The sequence below is a fragment of the Ciconia boyciana genome, chromosome 2 (assembly GCF_034638445.1).
Source record: "Ciconia boyciana chromosome 2, ASM3463844v1, whole genome shotgun sequence".
Taxonomy (NCBI): domain Eukaryota; kingdom Metazoa; phylum Chordata; class Aves; order Ciconiiformes; family Ciconiidae; genus Ciconia; species Ciconia boyciana.
In genome coordinates, this window is record NC_132935.1 from 79284452 (window position 1) to 79310379 (window position 25928).

The 25928-nt window shown below is 38.9% G+C and overlaps 1 protein-coding gene across 2 annotated transcripts in view; it reads right to left on the minus strand.

Annotated features, from left to right (window-relative positions):
- The window catches only part of SEMA5A (semaphorin 5A), a 354266-nt gene that overhangs the window by 57799 nt on the left and 270539 nt on the right, over positions 1 to 25928 (minus strand). For both annotated transcript variants that reach the window (XM_072853077.1, XM_072853078.1), the window contains exon 16: positions 20229 to 20376. In XM_072853077.1, the coding sequence (XP_072709178.1) occupies positions 20229 to 20376 (148 nt within the window). The remainder of the gene's footprint in view (positions 1 to 20228; positions 20377 to 25928) is intronic.

A 25928-nucleotide genomic window follows, 5' to 3' on the forward strand; every position in this document is an offset into this window, starting at 1 on the left:
GAGATACAGGAACCACATCTCGTGCTATAATAGTACAAGATGTGATTATCACTGACATCCTAAAGTTCTGTTTTATCTGAAAAAGCCCCCTGCTTCCTTTCTTCTACTGATAGCAGGAAGGACAAGTGGGTGCAGAGCCTATATGCATTTCTAACAAAACAAAGCAATTCCTTGCTAGGGGGGTCACATGGATTTACATGAATGCCAAATTCAGATTTCTTTGAGACTCTTTTAATGAGGTCTCATGTGCCCCTTTTATACACTGAAGATTATTAATTTAAAAAAAAATTATAAGTTTAGGCATAGGAGTTTAAGAACAGCAATAAGAAGGACAGATGTGTGTTTTATACATGCTTTAATTGAGTGATAAACAGAAGGATCTGGCTCAGAGGGAGTCAGGGTGTTCTTTTGCTCAGAACACCAACATGTAATTTTAAGATTATGTGGTTTTATCAATACAGTGTACCATCTTATTTCTGTCAAAGGGAGAGCAAATGGGGACCTGCCTGGCATCACAGACGATGAGATATGAATATACAACAGTTGTATTTGATCAAGGGAGTTACCTACTAATCAGCAGTTAAATAAGAATGGCCAGCCTTCTCTTACCAGGACCAAAAAACCAGACATATCTTTATTTGCCCATGGGATAAGTAATTTATTCCGGTGGATGTGAAGTCTACTGCATAAATTCCAGAAACAGAGAACTTATTTCAAATCAAGTTCGCTATCACAATCCCTAGCTGAAATGGGATTTCCGAAACGTTGATGTGAATACTAAGAGATTCAAATACTGAAAATCCAATGTGTTTTGTTTTCTTTTCATGGGTACGGCAAGTACCATTAAACCTTCTGAGGAGCCATTCTTGCATTCCAACACGGATGGTCCATCTGAAATCTAATCATAACTAAACCACAAACATGCTTCCTAGCTTTGTAGCTCAGTAAATTGGGAGTACTGCTGTTTGTAACAGGCCACGGGTTTTGCATTAAGCTAACAAGGCAGGCTTCGGGACCTGCTTTGCCTGTGCTTGTCTTGGTCTTCCTGAAGATTTGTTTTTGCATGCAATAGCAATTATCTAATTACCAGATCTCTATTACCTACTTTGTTTTAACTTTTCATTAGCTCTGTATAACTGTGTGATGTAATGTCTACAGTGATATGTATTTTGTAACTAATGGGTATTTGTAACATGCAGTCACTGTGGGTAGAATGACCTATTAGACTCCCTTAATAAAACACAGCACAAAGGAGTATCAGAAGCTTTGAAAGAACAGGCAGAGGACAATACCTGAAGCCCAGGGGCTATAAACAACTCACTGATGGCCAATTACTGGTCATCAAAGGAATGCAACCTCAGGAGTAAGGTAAGTCATTCTTGCCAAGCCTTAGGGGTAGCAAAGAGAACAAAGAACAAGCATCCAACATGTGTAAAACACACACTACATAGGAAATTCAGATGCAATATGGACTTGCAGACCAATGAATAATAAGTAAGGTGTAGAGCCTGTTAGCAAACACAAAAAAGATAACCACATCCTAAACTGAGAAGGAAGAAACCATCAACATCAATTTTGTTGCAATATTGCCTTCCAGTTCTCTCCCCCATCCCACCGGGGGGGTGAGGGTGAGCAAGTGGCTGTGTGGTGCTTAGTGGCCGACTGAAGCTAAACCATGACAGGGGAATATTGTAAATCATAAGGTAAGGAATTAGCACGAGGCCCGAATCAGGTAGAGCTAATCCCTCATCTGCAGGCAGCCAGCCATTGGCCCTTAGATTAGCAGAGGAGGGAGGGGAAGTTCTGCTCCAAGACTTCTCAGTATAAACCAATCCCATTAAAGACTTACGTAGTGGTGAGTGAAAAATGGTTTCCCCTTTCTTTTTTTGCCAAAAAAGATGAAATTATTTACCTCGTTTGCTACATTGTGAAGACCTAACATGTAATCATTTTTACAAACCAAAAAACTGTCCAGGAAGTTAAAAAAATTAGGTAGTGGGAAGAAGAGAACAGTAATAGAAGTCTTGGCACAATTCTGCTCTAGTTTCCTTAGTTCAAGACCTTACTGTGATGATAACCAAGTGGCAAACTACGAAGCGGTAGCACGTACTAGTATAGGTAAAACTGCATTCATCATACACTATCAGCTGTTTCATTTGCTTCTTCCTCACCAATACATATTCTCCAGATTTGTTTGTAATTTTGAAGCCATTTCAAAAATGCTCTAAATTTAAAAAATGTGTTGAGAATTCTCTCCTCTAAATCCAGAATATTTTAACATTAATTACAGTACTTTAAATCCTTGAATGTGTACTGTTCTGCCCTAGACACAGTTTAAGAGTAAGAAAATGGGGACATCGTCATTCAGAAAGTCAGGAAGATGCTCTTCCAGTACAACAGGCATTACAGTTATTGCTCCTTGGTTCCTGATCTGAAAATAACAGCTTTGTTATTAAACAAGCTATTTAAGATAAACTTTTATGTTTCCAAATGCTGTATTTTGTCTAATCTGCCTGTGTAACCTGGAATACTGCCAATATAATGTTTCAAAGTCCTGTTATGCAATACTTTCAATTATAGTTGGGACTGTACAGGACTTATGGTGACTGAGATGAAAATTTTATTGGCAGTAATTCATAGAAGTCATTCATGCTTTGCTGCTTTTGATGAATGAAACAGTCCCAAGCTCATGCAATGATTGGTACTATTCAAAATAAGAGAAATGAGAACGATACTGTGAACTAAGCCACTAACTGAAACAGGTAAAGTCATTCTTTTTCTAAATCACCTCTCTACAACAAAATGGCTTTCAGGAAACCTAGATGAATGTGTGTTCTCCAAAGAATAGCCTGACCCCAGCATGAATTATAGCGATTCAGTCAAGTCAAAGCTAAAAAAACCCTTTAAACATTTTGCAATCAGGTTCATAGCCTTCTCCTTCAGTATCCTTTACCTCGGGCAGCCACCCAGACAAACCTGGATTAAGCTACTCCCCAGAATATAGGTGTCTGTTGTTCACTCCCAATATGGCTGTGCTCTTGATTCTCACTAAAAGCTTAAAATATGCTCAACTATCATGTATGTCCTGAGCATACACACATTTAAAAACAGCTAATTACAACACAAAATATGTCACAGATATACCTGTATATATGGATACATACCTTCTCTAACTTCAACACTACCTGAAAGTTAGACTCCACTGTCAGATTTTAATTGGAAAGTTTTAGAGGTGGTCTTTAAAGGCCTATCTGCTTTTGTAAGGTTAAAAAAAAAAGTCTTCTGACATAGGTTAACTCTGCAGAGTTAAACCTTCAAGAGTTTTCCATCATAGTGTAACTGTACCACTTCCTCATTTACCTTTCAAACTGACATCCAGAAAAGCCCTGAAAACTATACTGTCTTTGTACTGTACACTTAAAAATATACAGACATATGGTTTGTTAACTTTAATTAATGGAATCAAATAAGCATGCATCCATTTATGAAAACTCTTTCTTTAGGAACTTGTATAATCTCTTCACCACTTGAAAAAAAAAACAACAAACAAACCACAGAGCACTTAACATTTTTCCAAGGAAAATGTAGGGAAGGAATCAATTGCAACAGCTTTGTATTCAAAATCATCTGTGAAGCATCAAAGTTATGTTTGTTGGCATCTGTGCTCCAGCTGTGGGGTTTGGAGCTTTTTATTTTTTAAATCATGTTCCTTATTCCAATGAGTATGTACTTGATTTTGTGCATTTACAGAGTTGGAAAGTGAATTCATCAGGGACTGTTCATACTCCCACAGCCTTTAATGGCATTTCACTAAAAGAACATGGCAACTTTAAAGCTTCACAGGACATCTATTTTACTGGATCTTGGTAAGTGACAATTTTACAGTATAAAGCTAGATTTGAAAAAAAAATCTTGGTTATACTTATTGAACTGTGTAGAGAGAAGAAGACGCCTAAAAAGACAATTAAACCAGCCAACAAACAAAAGCCCCTTGCATCCAATTCATAAAAAATATCTCTGATGGCAATGTTAACCAATTCTTTGATTGTTAGGAATCCATTTATGAGCAAGTCCTTATCTTTTTTAAAAAGCAGTCAGAATGACAGAAAGTCTGAGACTGACTCAGGCACCCCTGAAATCAGAGGAATACTAAATTGGCTTCAGTGCCTTTTGGATGAGGCCCCATTTTAGCAGTGAAAGTTAAGCACTAAAACCACTTTGTGTGTCAGTTTGTGACTCCATACGAAGTATAACATGATTTTGAAGAGCTACAGAAACCAAATGGTGTATTTTCTCCATGACTTTCAAAGATCACGGATTCTGAGTCCTCTTGCTTGATCTCTCGTAGCCACCATAAGCTTATCAGGGTGCAACTGTGGGGGAGGGGTGTTTTGGGGTTTTTAAGTGTAATATAGCTACTGCCCAGTTCAGCAGTTCCAAAAAGTCCCCTGCAGGAGCTCACCTTTTACCCTTGACTAAGCAGACTAGTTCCTGGCTTAGGTGCCCAAGGTTAAGAAATATGAATACAGTGACAAAAATGACTGCATTTTGGCCAACTATTTTTTTCCAGAGAAACATAAAAGAATTTCCTTTGCTGCTTTCTGCTCTCTTGAGCAGTGACTCCACTCAAGAGAAAAGTATTAAGGGACTAGTCCCTGACCTCTTCTCTGCAGTACAAATGAACAAAGAAGGTAGCTGAGTTCAGGACAACTATTGATGAGGGACCTGAATCAGGGACATGAACCACCAGCGTGCTACAGGAGGGAAGCTCATCATGGGCACTGTATTAGAGGCAGAGAGTAAATGCTTGCTGTCAATCAAGAAATCTGAGGAAGGGCAAAAGAAATCAGCAGAACTAAACAGTAGGGAGACAAAGGTCATTAAAAGCACGAAGCCACTCTTCAAAAAGCTGTACAGTAGGGAGACAAAGGTCATTAAAAGCACGAAGCCACTCTTCAAAAAGCTGTAGTCATGTACAAATGACAAATGAATGGAAAGAATAATGAAATCTGGCACATTAAATGTAAAAACACAATAAGAGAGGCAAGAAAAGAATTCAAGGAGGAACTTCAAAAGGTATAAAAGCTAAAACTCAATCCTATTTCAAGCACATCAGGGACAGAAAGATTGCTACAGAGTCTATAGGCCAAATATATTATGAAGGCATACAAGGGGCATTTAGAAATGGCAAGACCACAGCAGGCTGTGTTAGTCGAAGACGTTATGGAACAAACAGACAAAATGAAGAAAAAAAGTCACCGAAGAATATAACTAAGGAAACAGAAATAAGGAAACTGATACTAGTGGCACACAGCTTCTTGCTTGAAATTACCTTCCTATCTGAGGCCTGGAAGATGGTAAATGTGACATAATTTTTTAAAATACTTCAGGAAGTTCAGGGGAACTATAAAACAGTGAGCATGACATCTGAGTCGGGCAAATCGGGAAATCATAACAAAGCGTGAAATTAGGGGACACATGAACAAATATGATCTACTGGAGAACAAAATTATATACCCTGCTTTTTTATAAAATGAAGCCACAGACCTATCACAGCCTCTGAAGGAGTCAACAAACATATGGATACAGGAGGTAAATTGATACAGTTTACTTCGAATTCAAGAAGACATTTCACAATGTCTCTCAAAGTATCTTAAGGAAACTTGCAGCCACAAGCTAAGAGAAAAGCTATTATCCTTTCACAGATAATTAACTGCTTAAAAGATGGGAAATGGAAGAGAGGAACAAATGGTCAGTTTTCACCATGAAAGGTGTCCAACATGGTCTGTGCTGGGACCTGCGTGGTTAAACATATTCAACAGCATGGAAAGTACTGTAGTATCTAAAATGTCGTCTACTTTCAGGAAAACACTCTGAAGGGAGTATTGCAGGGGAAAAGGGAACGGGTAAGTATATAGCTAAGAAAGTGCACACTCTGTAGCAGGCTGGTACTGCAGGCAGAATGCAGTTCTGAGAACTAAACTCATCAGTAAATTTCCCCCAAATAATCAAGGGTGCCTACCTTGTCAAAGGCAAAAGATTAATAGTGCATTTTCATCTCTATTTGTCCGACCATTTTAGGCAAAGCCCTTCTGTGACTTTAGCAAAGTCAAATACCTTTTTTTAAATCTTGCACCCTCATGATTTAAATTTTCTTTTCTTCTCCACATTTCACCCTACCTGCCTCTCACAACACAGGAAATTCTGCTCATACATATTATTCCTCCTATGAAGTTTAAGGCAACATAAGTTAGTTTTTCTTGACATTTTGGGACTATCACAGAAAATCAGATTTGACTTCATAGTTAACTCTTATGGTTATACTTCTTCAGTTTTACTTAGAAAACTAACCAGTAAATAAAATGCCAATCATTCTGAAAACAAAAGAAAGAAGTGAAAACGTTTTCCTAACTAAAGACACCAAATGGGACTGCATTCTTTACTTTTTTCAAAATTACATTTATATGACCCCCAGCAAGGTTTTTGATGGATTAATTCCTATAATCCATCATTTGCTTTTTTCCTCGCATTCTGTGTAATGGATCATTTTTATACTTCATACCAAATTGCTGATGCTAGATTTCACTATATGTCTAATATTCCTTTTAGCCCTCCATTTCAGAAGATGATTATATGCACTGATATTACTTCTTTTACTAAGTACTTTAAAACCTCTTTAACAAAATATTCATGCTGCCAAGCTAGCTCACACAAATGCTTCAATATGTGAATGGGAATTCTGGATCAGCTTTTCAAGAAGGGATAGGACACATAAATTAACTATTTTTAATAGGGAGCTTAGTGAATTTGCAAAGAGGGTTATGTGCTCCTATTTGAAAGCATACAGTATAATTCTAGTTTTGTGAGCAATCGCCTGAAAGTTTTTGAAATTTCTGACTGAATCTCTTTTAATGCTTTAAATAGAGTAAACGTACTTAATTTCAGATTAAAGCAGGATTATACGTCTTGGTTTTCCAGATAGAGTAACAGCCAGATACACTCTCTGGACTTCTGCTGGCTCATGTCATTCAAGGCTGTGAAAAGACTTAGCTAAGTCAGGCAAAGCCAAGAGATGTGGGTCTGTTGACTAACTCTCATGTTTTTCATACAGCTTGTGTTGATTGGGATGGGGACAGAATAAACTCAGCTATGGGAAATGAAATTTTTGCTAGTAAGAGGTACATCCATAGTAGTATGACATTACCAGAACAGTAAATTGACAGAGCCACACTACCCGAGCTCCCACATTGCAGATCTGAGCCATATACAATGTCCTCACAAGCACCGACATGTAAATGGACTTTTACAAAGAATCTTAGAATCTGCCACCACCTTCATAAATAACCTTCATGTACTAAAACTGGGGTTGCTTGTGAGTAAAGGAGCAATCACACAGAAAAGTCTTGTGTTGAGCACTGCACAGGTGTTGGCTACGTAACAGTCTTGTATCTGACCTGGCGCCCAGCAATCCAGCCTGCGTAATTGGCAAAGTAGCTGTAGTGCCGTAGGATCTAGGGAGAGATTTAAGTTTCCTTTTCCTCTCCAATCCATGAAGGAAATGAGTAGTTCAAGGACTATCTCTGACACAGCCTGGTTCTCCTCAACACTTGCGCAGCCTCCTAGCTGGCACGTTGTGGAAGAAATGCCTGGCCACCCGCACAGCAGGATGAACTGCACAAAGAGCTGCCAATGAGGGTACCCTGAGCTAGGATCCATGAAGGCATTTAAGATCTCCTAGTACTGTCTTATTCTGCAGAAATGTTCACAATTTGGAGATTAATATGTCAAGCTGTAACTTGCAAGTTTTCTCATGCATCCTAGAGAGAATCAACACAGTTTCATCAATTTGACCCAGCTGAGGACCTCGTCAACTCCTCTTAATTTTAAATGCAAGTAAATTGCTAGCAAAGTTAGCATGTCAACTCTACCGTCTCTTTTCCACTTTTCCTTCTGGAGATTGATTCAAAGCCCAAAGACATCAAAGTGAGTCTGTCCTTCCTCTGAATCAGATAGCTGAAAAATAAAGGTATAGTCTACACCTGCTTTTCTCCATCTAGAGCCTCTCTGACAAAGCAAAGCAAGGACTGCATTTTGGGGTTGACCTATTTCTGGAGCACTCCCAGTCTGCATAGGGGCTTCACCAATTTCAAGAGAAATCAACTCCTTTATCTTCACAGAGTAGTAAATGCTTCCCTGATCTCTCACGTTAGAAATTGTTATAAGTAACAAAGTTGGAGATTTTCATAATGTGAACCGAAAGGCCTATTTTTATGACTTCAAATTCATTCACCTTTCTCATGTTTCAGATGATGTAACAAGTATTGCTGAATGAGAAAAACTCTGTTCTGGAATCTGCAGGATTAATAAATTTACTTTCGGCTGCATTTCTCTGGCAAAAAAAGAAATATGCTACGTGATGTTGTTTTCAAGTACCATAAGGGGTCCTGACAGGGGGACTGTGAAACTACATCCTGCCCTTCAAGCTGCAAGGACAAATCATTGTGTATACTGGTAAATGAGCTCAGCGTTTGCATGAAATTATATTCTCAGACATGAAGAATGCAATCCCATCTACTGGAGTATTCAGGCCTAAATATTATTATTTCAGAATGCTGCAACAGACTGAGTCACAACATCCTGAAGATACAAAATAAGTTATAAATAAACACAATGAAAATTTACGTTTGCCTGTTTAAAGGCTTGTGAACATATTGTTCAGGATAAATGTCAGAGGCTTTGAATAACTTAATGCCTTTTATTTGGTGGCTGTAGTATTAGTGCAGAAGTCTTCTAAGCCAACAATCGCATGTGGAAGGGACGTGGGAATCAACCCAGCAGGAAAAAACAGGTAGTTTTAATAACTCCATCAATAAATATTCCAGAATTTTTTTTAAATGATGCCCCAACCTGATATAACCTGGGTAAGAATAGGGCTGCCTGACACTATTTTCAACAAAAAGCAGAATTCTACCACAGCCTAATAAATTAAAAATTACTATAATGCTCTAAGACTAAGTGAAAATAAAAGCCGGCAGATAAATATCATTAATTTGGATGGAGTTCCATTTAATTGCACTCGGATGGCTAAGGACTGCTGCCAATTAGCTCAGCTAACAAATCAGTCTCGCACTCTTCAACAATTGCTGCAGTAGTGAAGCTGTAATGGCAATATTGCATATTACTTATTCAGGCTTCATCCATCCCTCAATTTACTGAGGTCAAAACTGAAGAACACTGAAATGAAACTCTGCTTTGTGTTAACCATCAGGTCTACACATGAGCACACTTTTTGGTATAAAACATGTAAACACAATTACACAACACAATGTTTGCGCTGTAGCATTTTAACTACAGGTGGCTAAAGCTAAAAGGAACAAAATAAATCAGAGGGACACTTTGTTGTAAGCTGATTCGACACTCACTCACAAAGAGGAACATTGGAAATGCCATTCTAGATCAGACATGCTGTCCCTGGTTATTGTCAAAGGACAGCACAGAAATAAGTGGAATGCCCAAAGCACAGCTCTTACTCTGATTGTTAATATTCCAAAAAAGATTTTAAACTTTAAAATGTGATTACTATGCTACCTAAAATGGTTTTTTTTTGTCTATTATAATTCTAGTTCATCCTGATATCCTGCACAATTTTAGTTGTGTGTGGGTTTTTTGATTAATAAGATTTAAGCCTCAACAATTTCTTGCAACAAGTTACATCATTTAACAATGCCCTGGATAGAAATTAATTCCCTTAATTGGCTTTATATTTCCTTAAAATTTGTATATTACAATACAGAGTGCACAGAAATCCCAGTGTTCCCTCTCTAAACCTATCATTAATTTATATATTAGTCCTTCATACACTAGAACCCTGCCTCCTCTGATTTATCAAAATCCCAATCTTTTGTCTTTGGGACATTTTCCAGCTTGCTCAGCTCACTTCCACCACTTGCCATATCCTTTAAGAACAGTAAGTGTGGCTACAGAACAATTTTATGTAACAGCTCTATCATGTTTCTGAGGTCATTTTCAATGCCATGCTTCATGCACCCTTTTTTCCCATTTTGATTGCAATTGCACAATGACTTAAAGCTGTTACTGAACTGCCTACAGAGTAAAATTAAGGTTTTTGCATACTTACAAAGGCATATCTTTGTAACGGAAGAGACTTTGAAAATTTGTAGATGAAATCATAACGAGCTTCCATGACTTCAGTCATTGATCCAATGGTGTCAGATAAATTCAGCTTCAAAATAAGCTCAGCTTTGAAGATAACAGCAGTGGTGGAGAAATCACATTACGTGCAATATGTGAAAAAAAAAGTGTGATTTCAACTAGCTTCAGTCCAGACTGTTACAGTCATCCCTTCTGAGATTAGTTTGTATGAATCCCTAGACTACCTTTTTTGTCTCTACTGGAAATACCTTGCAGAAACATCCTAAACGCTAAAACTGAATCTACATTTTTCACTGCTGCACAACTTTTCTGGCTTATAGTATAAGCCAGAAAAAGCTCATCATAAACAACTCACGCACCAGGGTCATTCTCCTGTCTTGTTCCTCACAGTGCTTCAAGGTGAGAGCAGGAGTTTCTGCTAATTTTATGTTAAGTTTACGACTTTGCAATTATGATACAACTCACTTCACTTCTATTACTTCAGCCTTCAAAGACATCAATACAAATCAACCTTTGTATTGATGATGCCCCACAACTTCAGGTCATCAGCAAATGTAATACAAATTTGTCTACGAAAATTATTAAGAACACGAATAAGTAAGATCTGTCTAAAGTCATCCCTTTAGGAAATGTAGAGCAACCTCCCAATAATCTGACATTTCCCCTTCCAGGACAGCCCACTGCTATGCCCAGTTAGCTTTATCCATCTTTTAACTCTTATGCCTTCTTGCTAGTATATCACTTTAATGATGACCCTTTTTTTGCAACACTGTATCACAAATTTAATACCATATACTTTGAAGTTGCTACATTTTGATTGTCAGAACCCTGTTACCTTCTTGACGAACGACGACAGAAAGGTATGAAGTGGTCTATATTGGTAATATCTTAAGGGATTGCACTCCACTTTCCATTTACATCTGAATTATTTTTTACCCTAAAGTTGTTTGGCATTTTGAAAATCAGAGATCAGGTGAAACAGCCCATCTCTACCTGCATCACTTTTTTCTTTTCCTTGAATTTGGATATGAGGCTTGCTATCTTTTTTTTCTTTCTAAAAACAAACCGAAACAAAAAAAACATATTAAATACAGCTCTAGTCCTTCCGGTACTCCAGGACAGAGATTACTTTATTCTTCCGTCTTCCTTCAAAATTAGTGGTCCATATAGTCCATATAAGTCTATTACATTTACCACTTATAAATTGGTGCATTTCTACAGTGTAGTAATTACTATAACCAACTGTCATATTTTGAGTTTTAGCCAGGTGCTTTCAGGGGTTAAGAAGGATTATTTTGCATATGCAAAATTGTCTACATAGTTTTTATCTTATTCCTTACCTTCCTCTTGGCACCTGAGACTGGTTGCAACTGAAGACAGGACCCTTACTGGGCTGAGGCAGGACTCTGAGACAGTACAGAAAATACTAGATGGGCTACTTGACGACTATCTGGTGTGTCCTACTCCCATGATTGCTAAATGGAGGATAGGAAGAAACTTCCTCCCAGAACAGATTGGTAGAAACACTGGGTGTTACACCTGTTGTTCTTTTTTTGGCTTAAATTCCCCCAAAATAAATTTCAATTGCCACAAAATTACCCATTCCCTGAGTCTGCTGAAATCTCGCTGTAATTTTTTTTTACTGTTCTTCCTGTCTATGTCAGTTCTGATTTCATGGAAATACTACTTATGTATCAAATAAAGCTACACTACAAATACTAAATAAGTAGATCCATAAGCACTGAACTAATGAAGCCTGATTTCCTATAAGTCTATATTTCAAATATTTTATTTTTTTCCTTCTCTCATTTCCCCTTCCTATATCTCCTGCCAGTAGGACTTAGCAGTCCTACTGCTAAAAAGTAGAAGACATGCAGTGGCTAGTCACAAGATACATGTGTGCTAACATGTACATTCATTGACCAGCACCTGATGCCACTTGGACCAAATAAGGGACTCAGCTGCAACTCTGCCTCCCAAGGTGGGAACTAATTTAGGTTTTTGTCCCCTATTGGGCCACTGTTTTTCATGCAACTTGTTGCAATTCCATGTTGTCATCTAAGACTGCCCTAAAATCAAACACAGTTGTAATGGGAGAGTGAGTTCCTTACTTATGGGCAGAAGGGTAAGAATACCTGACAGACTACAATATGATCCTGTGAGCCTTATTACTTGATGAAACTAAGCTAAAACCACGCCACCTACTTTTTGTTTTGATTTTTAGTGTACAATGACAAAGTTATGGCTTACTTTCCAGAGATAACTGAATGTTCTAGGTTCACAGAGATGAAAAAATCTCAGGCTGGAGGAAGCACAAGTCCCCAGGAAATATCCTCCAGCTTCAGTATCACTCATTAATTCATTCTAAAATTAGTGCAGCACAAAACCTCAGCACCCCACATCCTTTCTTCCTAAATATCTTTCTCCTTTTTCATTCATATCCAAAACACAGCCGAGTCAAAGGGAACTAAAAATTCACGTCTCGTAATGCTGAGCCCTTGAGCCCAACACTGTGCCTGTTGGGCGCAGAATGAAGGAGGTTTCAGATACTTCTGCTTTCTCTGGTTGTCAGATACAGTAATGATCACAATTCAAACACAGAGCCTCATATAGCCAGGTGTAAGGTATTACATCTAAGTAACAATAACAAAGACTACATCTACAGCATGGGAGACACTGAAAACTACAACAAATACCAATACCTGTGACAGGACACACTCTGGTGAACTTGGTGTTTTAGGAAACAGCGTGGTAAATTCTGGATGTAGCAATTGGGTCTCCTATCTCCATCTCTCCAATCAATAAGACTCCCTGTGGATGAAGGCACTTGGCTATCCCCTGACCTTGAGGGACACATTGGCTTTTCCCTACCTCCAAAGCCCTGAGAAAGCACGTGCGCAGTTACAGTAGAATTTATTTCCTATGTTTTTTTAAAATAAGATTTGGACTTCTGAATCAAACACACATCAACTGTATCACAGGTACACATATGTCCAATGCAAAGCTCTTGAATGTGACAATACTCACTTTGGAGAACTTTTCTAACTAGATTTGAAAGAGATTTCAAATCAACTGGCATTGGTGCACAAAAGAAGTGACTTGGAAGCACGTGACTTGGAAGTCCCTGAAAGAGCTTGCTGTAGGAAACTCAGGACAGGACTGCAGTCAGTGTCAATTGTTATAGGTTGAACTGAATTGCTTGAATTGGAGTAGAGACAATTTTCCAGCAGCTGAAGATTTATTTCTATGCTTTATTTTTAAAATTACATGCCTCTCAAAAAAGTGGATGCTTCACACTGCTCTGTTTTAAGCAAGAAAGCAAACAACTTGCAGTTCAGCCTCTTTCTCAAAATTAAATAAATCAAACAGCAAAATGATCACTGGATATGTAGCTAAAGACTACCTTAAACACCTCACATTTGGATATATATGCACATCAGTTCAAGTAGTTTATATTTCATGTTTACCTCATCTATGCATGTCAAGTTCATAACTCACTTAACTGACAAAGTTGAGCACCACATGTACCATTAATGAATATGTGTTAGCATGTTCTGAAACTATTTCTTGTGATTTTGATTTTTTTGTTGTTTTACCCTCTTTAATTACTTGGCATTGCTTATAGCATATGCAGCACCAAAAGAAGACAGGCCCTACTTTTAAAACACACAAAAACCAGCTAACATTCAACGGAGTTTACATTATAGACAGAAAAAAGGACTTGAAAAGGAAATGAGCATGAAGTAGGCAAATGTCATATAAAAAGTACAATTTTTTGTAACTCATGCTTGTTGAGAACATGTTTTCCAATTTTGCAATAGATGATGTACTATTTTATTTTTCTTTATTTCAAAGAGGTCAAACGGAAACTTGAAAAAGAACCATAAAAAAGCATAATAACAATCTTCTTTTATAGTCCCTTTTCTCTAGACTAGGCATTTGGAGTTTGTTTTGTGAGATGGCAGGTATTTTAAAGGCAGACTCTGTCCTCTCTGATGGACAACGTACTTCTGAAAACCTTCCATCTTCAAATTCCCTTAAAAAACTTAATGAAAGAAAACATTTCTGACATTTGTTTTTCCAAGACTTTTTTTTCATCTTGTGTCATAATAGAATCTTTAGAATACAGATAGGTTTTTTCCCCAAAGCTTTGTGTTCAGCACACTTCCAAATGCTGAAATAACAAAAAATATGAACGTGAGACTAGCAACTATTTCCAAGAAACAAACAAAATTCCTCCTTTTTTTTTACTCCACAGCAAAACCCAACATGCTTTGTTTTCATATATGGAAAGTATATACACTTTACCAGTCTTTCATTACAAAAACTAAAATTAATGCATATGTTAGCATGACTGAAATGAGAACACAGACAAATATATGTAAAGTATGTCACCCAACTTGAGTCTCAAACTAGATTTCTTATTCTAGGAATGATTCTTAAAAAAAGTTATTTTTTATTACTGGCCTGAGGCAAATTCAACTGAGATTATGCTTCTCGGGGGAAAAGAAGCATTTTCTGAAGCAAATGTACAACTTATCTGAGTGCGCTGTAAAATCTGAAGATATTTGTCCTCTGAGTCATATTAGCACAGTCCACAGAATTCCACAGTTCCTTCTCTAGCGCATGTATCACCTGAATACATGAGAGTAATACCTGTTTTGTGATCCATTTAAGCTTTCTATGACCAGATTTTAGCTGCTCTTAAATTTGGCTGTGATGGTCCGACCTCTTATTAGACAATTTCAAGCATTCTTTACTAACTTTGATTAACATAAAGACGTTGACAGGTCCTTATGGCTCCAGATTTTGATTTCAAGCTTCATCTTTCTGACCTTTAGGAGTCTCTGTGGTCTAATTCTCCTATATCATAACGATTTATGGTTTTCTATATTCAGTGTAAATGCTTTCAGTCCTAAGTGTCTGTCCATCTATTTTGATGTATTGAGTGCACTCCAGAGAGACGTGCCTTTAAAATATCATCACGTTTGTCTCTCTTTGGAATATTTATATGCATCAAAAGATTTATTATTATTATCATTATTATTTTATAAGATGCTAAGTTTGCAATAATTTCAGGGAACTCACTACTGAGTTCTGACAAAAAATATTCAAGTGTCTTGGTTGAGTTCTGCTATAAGACAGATAAAGCCAAGGAATCAACCGATGAGAAACATGGAAAAAAGCAAAACACAGGCAGTGATATTACAGACTAAGAGCAATACAACCAAACTAAAAGGAAGGAAAAATGCTCAGTGAAAATTATGTGGTATAAATCATTAGGTGGACACAGACAACAGCCATGAATATGGTAAAAGCTGCAAAATTAGAACAGCTAAATAGATTAGGATTGGCTATACTGCAGTCTCACAGCCTGTTGCAGACTGGAAAACAGAAGAGGTAGGCTCTCCTACAACATAAAATCTGGTCCCCTGATACTGCTGGCAAACAAGCTGTAAGACTTCCTTTCTCAAGCCTTATAAAAACAGTTGTTGTTGTTTTTCTTCCCCGACTCCCCATTGAAAAATGGTTTGAAAAACAAAGAATTGGCATAGTTGAAAGGGGTCCCAAGATAGCATTTAGTCCACTCTACACCTCTGATGTGTCAAAAATTTGTTTTCATTTCAAGATGAAATGAAGCCTAACATAGTTATTATATTCTTAAATATGTTATCCAGTCCTGTATCTACACATTTTTCTTTCCCACTGTTTACGAACACAAGTCTTGACTTTACAGACCACAGACTCTGAACTATACAGCTGCAGAAGACCTATGGCAGCTCATGCCATTCAAACATGAAAGTTTCCCAGATGTCATCCTCACTGAAGATAAATAAGAAACCTGGAGAGTGTCCTTTTAGATTAAATTTATCATCTAATGGTTGAAAGAGACAACTGGGCATTTTAAGTCCTTGAGTCTATTCTCAGCTATGCCTTTAATTCACTTGGTGAAGGTTTGGCTTGTAACATCTTTTACTCCAGACCATATATCCAGTACACAGGACAGATTACTACCACTTTCATTGCAACTTTTCCCGAGACTATTTAGCTTTCCAAGTGCTCCGAGATACTCAGAATAAAAGGTGTTAAAAACAAATTAAATTCACTAAATATCTTTCACCACCTACATTTAGTATCACTACAACCAGTAAAGATGGGAAATTAGTAGTAATAAGGCACAATAATTTCTTCTTTATTCACTATGGTAAAAATCCATAATTCTAATTGTTTTGAAGGATACATACCTACAACAATAAAAACAGAAATTTGGTTGAAGCAGAAGAACCTCTGATGAATAAACAAGTTTTGATATTCCTGCTCCTCATTCATTAGGGGTTTATTAGTATAAGTATTTCATCCATTCAACAACTACAAGGCATAAAAATATTTCAGATTGCTCTTTCCTGCATTAATGAAACAAACTCTTAGAAGAAATAAAGTACTTTCTTCTCCAGGTACACTTATTGACAAGGTCCTACTATGGCTGCAAAACCTTTGACTCAGGACAGGTAACTTCCAGGTTCAAATGCACTGAAACTTAAACAGAACACAGACTTTATATCCAAGTCCTTTTTCCTGCAAGAACACCAGGGTTTATAGAGGATTTCTACCTTACGTTGGTTTCCATTGGTGTCTAAGTATTAGCAAGACAACTAAGTACTCCAAAGCCAAGCGCTTTTTTGAAACCATCAACGCAATAATTTTCTAATTAATAAAAAAACCCCAAAAACATTTCCACAGCTGAACTGATAACTGTTTGTGACACAGCACAGACAACTTGCTAAGACTGGTAATAAATTACAAAACCCAGTAACATTAATCTCAAATCAGTCCTAATTAAGAAATTTTTACACTAAATGTTTTCCTACTTTCCTCATGGAGCTTCCCAAGAAAATTAGAGCTACGTATTTTTCATTTCAGACCATGGGAAGATTCTGTGCAAAACAAAATACTGCTTTCTTTCACAAACATTAGTATGGGATAAACAGGGATGACTGAGACAGAAAACCTTCAGATTGTGCTCTTGTCTATGCTAGTCAGGAAGGTATAACAATAGATCTAGACCATATGTCTGTTTCTTTGTGTACAATCAGGGGGAGACAAATGTTTTTGAAAACTTGGTATAATTCTAAGTTATTAGGTTAATTCTTAAAGTTCAGCTGAAAGACAAGAACAAACTTGTTGGATGTTTTCAATGTACTGAAAATGCAATTCTACCACCAGGATAAACGTTAAAAAGAGGACAAAGCCAGGGAAAATGCACAAAACCTTAAAATTAGAAAAAGGTAATAAATGATCCTTTCTTTAGTATTGAATTACTTCCAGTCTAACAAATAGACCACAGACAATGACAAACCTCAGAATTAAGCTTACTCTCTGAAACAAAGGCATGTAAAAATTGGTTTAATATGTGAAAAAAATGTATTTTTCTTCTACCTCTTTAATATTCTGGAACAAAATTAGGTACATGTTTCTCAGTGTGCAACATTAGGCCTGGCCATTAAGCACAACATGGCTAAAACCAAACTCTCATTTTTTCTTTGAGCTGTGCTCATTCTTGGTCACTGAGGAGATTAACACCACCATCTGTCATTCACCAGCAGAATCTGTCTTCTGCAGTTCTGGACACTTCAAATTTTCACCCAGGTTATGCTTTCTACATAATACCCCCTTCAGTGACAATCCACCACTAGAACTAAAACTATCATGAAACAGCACCCCAAGGTTCATCTTCTGAAATTCACCTACGCTTACTAAGACTTTGCTTGAGCTTCTCATTGTCCTGCAACAATATTCCTTCCTCTGGCTTTGACAGTGTTATCCATTCCGGAATACTCACACCAAGGTTATCGTCCCTGTGTACTGCAGTGAATATGTCACCCTGCTCTCTACATCTCTGCTACGTTTCTCTCCTTCACCCATATACTACTATGCATCATCTCACAGAATCACAGAATCGTATAGGTTGGAAAAGACCTTTAAGATCATCAAGTCCAACCGTAAACCTAACACTACCAAGACCACCACTTCACCATGTCCCTAAGCACCTCATCCAAACATCTTTTAAATACCTCCAGGGATGGCGGCTCAACCGCTTCCCTGGGCAGCCTGTTCCAATGCTTGATAACCCTTTTGGTGAAGTAAAATTTCCTAATATCCAGTCTAAACCTCCCCTGGCGCAACTTGAGGCCTCTCATCCTATCACTTGTTACCTGGGAGAAGAGACCGACCCTCACCTTTCTACAACCTCCTTTCAGGTAGTTGTAGAGAGTGATAAGGTCTCCCCCCAGCCTTCTTTTCGCCAGGCTAAACAACCCCAGTTCCCTCAGCCACTCCTCATAAGACTTGTGCTCTAGACCCTTCACCAGCTTCGTTGCCCTTCTCTGGACATGCTCCAGCACCTCAATGTCTCTCTTGTAGTGAGGGGCCCAAAACTGAACACAGTATTCGAGGTGCGGCCTCACCAGTGCTGAGTACAGGGGCACGATCACTTCCCTGCTCCTGCTGGCCACACTATTTTTGATACAAGCCAGGATGCCATTGGCTTTCTCGGCCACCTGGGCACACTGCTGGCTCATATTCAGCTGACTGTCAACCAACACCCCCAGGTCCTTCTCTGCCAGGCAGCTTTCCAGCCACTCTTCCCCAAGCCTGTAGTGTTGCATGGGGTTGTTGTGGCCCAAGTGCAGGACCTTGCACTTGGCCTTGTAAAACCTCATACAATTGGCCTCGGCCCATCAATCCAGCCTGTCCAGGTCCCTCTGCAGAGCCTTCCTACCCTCAAGCAGATCAACACTCCCGCACAACTAAGTGTCATCTGCAAACTTACTGAGGGTGTACTCGATCCCTTCGTCCAGATCATTGATAAAGATATTAAACAGGACTGGCCCCAACACAGAGCCCTGGGGGACACCACTTGTGACCGGCCGCCAACTGGAGTAAACTCCATTCACCACCACTCTTTGGGCCCGGCCATCCAGCCAGTTCTTTACCCAGTGAAGAGTACACCCGTCCAAGCCATGAGCAGCCAGGAGAATGCTGTGGGAAACCGTGTCAAAGGCTTTACTGAAGTCTAGATAGACAACATCCACAGCCTTCCCCTCATCCACTAGGCAGGTCACCTTGTCATAGAAGGAGATCAGGTTGGTCAAGCAGGACCTGCCTTTCCTGAACCCATGCTGGCTGGGCTTGATCCCTTGGTTATTCTCTACATGTCATGTGATAGCACTCAGGATGATCTGCTCCATCAGCTTCCCCGGCACCGAGGTCAGGCTGACAGGCCTGTAGTTCCCTGGATCCTCCTTCCAGCCCTTCTTGAAGATGGGCGTCACATTAGCTAATCTCCAGTCAGCAGGGACCTCCCCAGTTAGCCAGGAAAATCTCATTCACCTTCAAGAAAGCAATGTCCCATTTTGATGTTCCCATCACAAGAAACCTACCACCTATATTTGTTCAGATATAAGAAAAAGCCCCTATATGCTTTCCCATATGTTTATCTTCATAAATTGAGTATCCATAGAGCACTTTATTCATTCCAAATCATCCCACTGTAGCTTCAAAGCCTGACAACTGCTAGGCTGCTGCCGTGCTAAGATCACTATCGCTATTCAAGCTTACTTCAGCATTTCCTGGTGGTTCCATGTATTCACTTATTGGCTCCTTATGTATTTAGATTTTAAACTTATCTTTTTCTGTGCTGTACAGGACCTGATACACTGGAGTCCTGGGCTCATAGCTAGAGTCCTTACGTATTCTGGTGATAAAAATAAAAAACACCATAAACCTGCCAAGGACACATCCACATCTGCACCAACTTTGCCTCAGGAAGCTCATATTCTAGATGATATTGTGAAAAAGTGGAATTATACATATTTCTGACTGATAAACTGTGTGAATTTCAGCACACATGAGCAACCAACACAGGGATAAACATGCTCTGGTGACTCATGTTAGGGGTAGAGCATACAGACATACACAGATGCCCTATGGACATAGGGACATCCATGGCATGTGGCCATAGATACTTGCTGAAGGAAAAGCTGAGAATTACTTACCACGCTGCAGCCAGGACAGTCAGGACCGTTTTCACATGTCCTACGCCGTGCCTGGATCCCTCCTCCGCACTGAGCAGTGCAGCGTTCCCATGGACCCCAGCCTGTCCAAAACACATGAGGAGGGCACAACAAATGCTCATTGCAGTACCTGTGAGAAGAGGCAAACAAGGAGGCAAAGAATCTATTTAGTACCAAGACAAGACCTCCCACAAAAGTCCCTTATTTGCGTTATTCAGATAGATGTTTGTACAGGGAACTATTTTATACAAAGGGCCCCTCTCTATTCATAAAGCACTGCAATAACAGTTGTCACACTGCACAGAGTGTTTAAACATTTGAGATTTCTTTTTTAGGCCGTAATTGCGTGGGTGAAGCATTTGTTTGCTTTATTCAGTGCCTTTATACAATGCATGTGATACAACCATGCTATTGTACTGCAAGCACGTAAGCAAGGTTGACAACTACTTTATTAAAAACAGTTGTGGCTATACATCTGGGGCAGAAGTGAGTCAACCAAACGGAAGGCAACCATTTATGCAGGCAGTCTTTTATCAGTCTCCAGCTAAGCATAGATTCGGATCCACCTCTCCCCTCTTCAGAGAGCTAAACTTCCTTTTTGCTTTCTGCAATGTCTCCACTTTTATGGGTAAAATAAAAGCTAAAACATTGATTCTAGGGATAAAGAACTGTACTGTTTTCACAATGTTATTACTTTATCTTTTAAAGGGTGTTTTTAGCTATTATAATCTTTGAAGGATTTCCCAGTGGGCTGCAAAGTGATTCAGAGGCCTACTGGTTCTTGAGGGAAGCAGGAATATTTTACTACTGAGCTGTCATTATTGTAACAAGGCACTCAGATATGTGAGAGGGTCCCAACTTTTAATGAGTTTTTTCATTTTTTGTAAAAACCTAAGAATCCTGATTTTTTGAGCGTGCCATCCAATAACTCTAGCCGTCGCATATGCTGCTTAGTAAGGACCCTCTACATAGGTCCAAAGGATTTGGGCCACCAGCAAGTGTGACTGGGGCTCTTAAAGAGACCAAGCTGTTATTTCAGATAAAGCAAAGCCATGCCATGTTCAGAAAACAGATGACCCTGAAGGAGTGCTCCAATATTTTATGGATGTGTCTGGATGGCTCTTGTTCTAACTACTGACTGTCCTGAACAAACAAATCAATCTCTTACAATATTTCCTCATTTTTTACACCAGCCATCTAAAATCCACTGTCTTCTTGCCCTTCTAACAAGTTTCCATCACTGTGCTCTCCTGCAATGAAAACTGACGCTAATACTTCAGTAATTCATTTTCTACAAAAAGAGAAATGACAGTATAAACTGTTGTCATTTTCAACAAGAATAACCATAACCACATTTTTTTTGCAGAAAACCCCAAGATCCTCAAGCTCTAATTCTTCATTACCAAGGAATTTGCATGTTCAGAATTCTGTGGGAAAAAAATGTTGTTTGTGTATGTGATATACGATATAGGCTGGATATAGGCTGTGATATAGGCTGGAGCCTGTGATTCAGAATTTGTCCCTAGGTCTGAGCAACTCCATCAAAATTTAAAAGGTTGGGAACGGGTAAATAGGGGAGTGACATTTAGTTTTGTGTTTCTGTATAGTTAAGGAAACTATTAACAGCTTGTATTGATCTCATCTGCTGTTTACCAGTAAATTGAGGGAAAAAAACCCCAAACCCTCAATATTTATGAATCTGCTATCTCAGAATTCTTCAGTGCATGATTTGGGTAAATGTTCTTCAACTGTACCTTATACATAAACTATCTTTTTTTCCTCCTGCATGTTCAATATTTGCAATTCACAGTTCGCATTATGCTATCACTAAAGATGCAGAGGAATGTTCTGCGCCTGGATATTCTTCCCCCAAAACTCCAACAGCTGCACACATTCTTTGTCACATGCAGTCATTTATGTGAATGTTTGTGTTAGTTTGTCTCTGTGATCATTTATTGAGAATGTGTACCCAATGAAACATCGATGCAACATCACCATTTATTTAGTTAAATGAGTAAATTTTTTGCATAATTTAATTAGTTCTTAATGGAGATGTGCTAAATTAATTTGGGGGGCGCACATAGGATAAAGCAAGTCTGCCATGAAGTTGACCATTACCGACATTCAGCCATGCAAAAAGTAAAATTAAGGGTGGGACTCATCTCACCTCTAAAATAGAGGCATGTACAGTGTAGCAGTCTATAAACGAAGTAGTCACCTAAATTTGAACAACAGTCCATGGAAAGAAACAGCCCTTTTAAAAACATGATTTATGTCACCCTAAAGCAAATGTCTAATGTAGGTCATACAAATACAGCCCTCAGTATACTGATTTGTCTCCACTGACTATAAAGGCTGCATGGAAGACAGACATCTAAGCTCCCATTACAGCCAGTGGAAATTTTGTCAATACAAGCTATGGGGGATAGAATGATTAATTTGACCAAATTTAGGAATATACAGCAGAAGGAGACAAATCACTCTGTTCTCCACAGCCCATATTGACTAAATTTCTGCAGACTGTAGCGGAAGTTGAGACACCTGGCTCGCACAAAAGCACTCACATTCGTGGACACCTGAAGTTAGGTGTGACAAATCTCATTTCGATGAGACTCATGACACTATACAGTGCCTATATAGTGTCAATACAGTCTCAATGTGCCCTATCATCTGCTCGCTCACTTAAGTGGAAGACAGAAAAGAAACCTAACAACTGACTCAGTAAGCACTTCAAAGGCTGGCAAATTCTGTTAACCAACACTATTTAAAGATGCAGTTGAAACTACAAGATGAAACTGAAAAAGCCCTAAAATGCCTATGCAAGCTACTTAACTTCAATTTAGGAAAAAATTTTTTAAGAAAGTCAACAACAGAAGTGAGTGTCAATTTTTCCTTTTTTTTTCAGTAAAAGGAAAAAAAACCAAACCCAACACAGCATACAAGTAGAATCTTATTTTCATTTCAGCCAGCCAGCCTCTGAAAACATCAGGTATGTTTTCACAGCTAGAGACATCCTTGCAATTGATCTGTGAGAGCTGTGCTACAGCACAGGGCTTTGAGCCAAGTTTCATTATATCTCTTCTTGGCTGCATTTCAAGTCACTCAGTAACCCTTTTTCCCTTTTGCTCTTTCTTCCCCTCTTAATTTTGTTCTCAGGACCCACAGGGCTAACATCTTACAGTAATTCAACAAAACATGCAATGCAAGAAACTTGAATCTGTGAAACCACTGCCCTCTCCCCTAATCTAACTGCAATGAGGTCAGAAGGGAGAACAGCCCAGAGAAATGTGGGTTTTGTACAGTGACCCTTCCCGTTTCCCCTTGCAGTGAATCCAAGTTCAAATGCCCTAATAAAGGAATTGTCATACTGGGGGAAGGGAGAACATCCTCTGTTCAGTTGTGTCCACAAGCACTAGTTCCTACAGTAATTTTTTAATTTTTACTGCAGGCAATTCCAGTACAACTGGAATTACTGTTCTTGTTCCCATGAAGATCTCATCCTTTAGTAAAATACCAATTGATTTCAGTGTTGCCATGCAGCACTGAGTACCACAGGCTAACTGCATGACAGTTACAAATTCCACAGAGAGATGATAATTAATTTAAACACATAGTTCTTAATTTTGAACTATATTATACTAGCGTGTATTTAAGAAAAACAAACTAACCTTCCTCACTGTCTGCCCATTCCTATGCAATATACTGTTACGTGGTGGGTACTCGTGATTACCAGCTGGTGACTTACTGGGAAGCACAGACTATACTGAGGTTGATGGGAATGCTGGATTCCTTTAATTGAAGGCAGACACATGACGCACACACATGCCTTACTGGACTGAGGTTGCTGAATCAACAGAAATCCCCACCCAGGAGACTGTGGAAGGTGGTGGAAGCCGAGGCATGTGCTCCCAGGGGCTTCTGTGGAAGAAGAGGAGGGAGCAGAGAAAGCAAGGAGGATGGGAGCCCACACTTCCCAGCAGACAAGACAGCCATGGGAGCACAAGTAATCCCAAAGCCTCGCGGTGTTTGATCTGCTCTGCTGGAGGGGACCGGGCTTGCTCGCACTGCTTGGAAACAAGCAGTGCTACACGGAGCAGGCACTTGACTCTCAGCACTTCCTCCTTCTCATGGAAACAAGCCCAAAAGCTCTGGATATCTGCTGAGGATTGTGTACAAAAACAGGTGACAATATGTACTGCTTCTAATCTTCTTATACACCCCAAAATTTCCAGGGCTTTCAAACAATTACTCCCCATCTGCAGCCCATTTATTTTTCGACTTTTGATTTGCCATGGTTTTTTTCGTTCTTTTTTTCCTATGTAATAAAAGATAACTACACTCACTAAAAGCAAGGGATTCTCATTCTAATGTCCCTCATTTCTGCACAGATAGGAGGGAGACCAGTGGAATTAATGAGCCCATACCCACAGCATCTTCCACAGAAAGGAGAGGACAAACATTTGCACTCAATGAAAAAGTCAAGACAGGATACTATAGACTCTATAAACTAAAACCTAGAGAGTGTTCCAGCAGCTTCGGTGAATATTTTTCATACAAGAAAAACAGAAATTTTTAAGCCCCTAAGGAATTTATCAGGATGTCTTCCATCTGGAGTCTTAACTACAAAATTGTTTTATCTGATCAGCAAATTTTGTTAAAATACTATTTTTACTCCCTCTCCGTATTCTGTCTAAACGCATATCAGCTGCACTTTTGACCTATTTCTACAAGGCGAATTGGCTTTGTAAGATCAGTCTTTGCTGCTACCTCTCAACTGTTTTCCACCCCCTCCACATCCCTTTAGCAGCAGATCAGGCAACAGCTTAACCTATCTGCAACACTTAAAATTGGTAAATATTGCCATTGATTTCAAGGGAATGGCCAGCAAGCATAGAGCTGCCTGATACATTAGCTATGATAGGACCATGGCTTTCATGAGGTAAAACAAACATAACCTAGACAAACATTTAGCTCTTAATGCATGAACAAATACTCTCAAACTGAATATACATTTACATCTGCAGGTGAATTTACCTCAGCTATACACTGCCTTTTCTGTGTTTGCTTTCTATGGAGTTATGCGCTGGACTTCTACTGAAATCACTGTTTGTTGAAAAGCTCTTTCAAAGTTTGGCACAATGTTGGCTGTGGAAACTGAATCCGTATTTATGCCCCGAACATGTGAAGGTGATGTGAATATGCACTTTTCTGAAGACAAATGCACACAATGTGCAAACCAACTAATTCTAATTTTTACTAAGACTACACATATATTCATTTTATATATGAGCTGGGCCATTAAGAAAGTAAAATGTTAGGCTATTTATAAACATCATTTAATTTAAATGAGAAAATCTGAGAAGCTGCTTATTGGTACTCCGGATACAAAACACAGGTAAACGCTTCTGAGGAGTTACTGCATGTGGAATATTTGCAGGAACATAGCCTGCCTAAATGTACTGGGCCCAGTTCTCAAAGGAACTGTTTCCATTTGGTGCAGATGTATCTCCAGTGGTACTGGAGTGAAGCAGTGAATTAGGACTACTACAAATACTGGTACTCCATTGCCCTCACAGCTCAAAACTCTACAAGCTGTCAGAGCCCTGAGGACACTCATAAAGCCCTAATGGCCCCAACCAGCCTCACCTGGGACCCCGACCCACACCCATGGGCCCAGGAGCT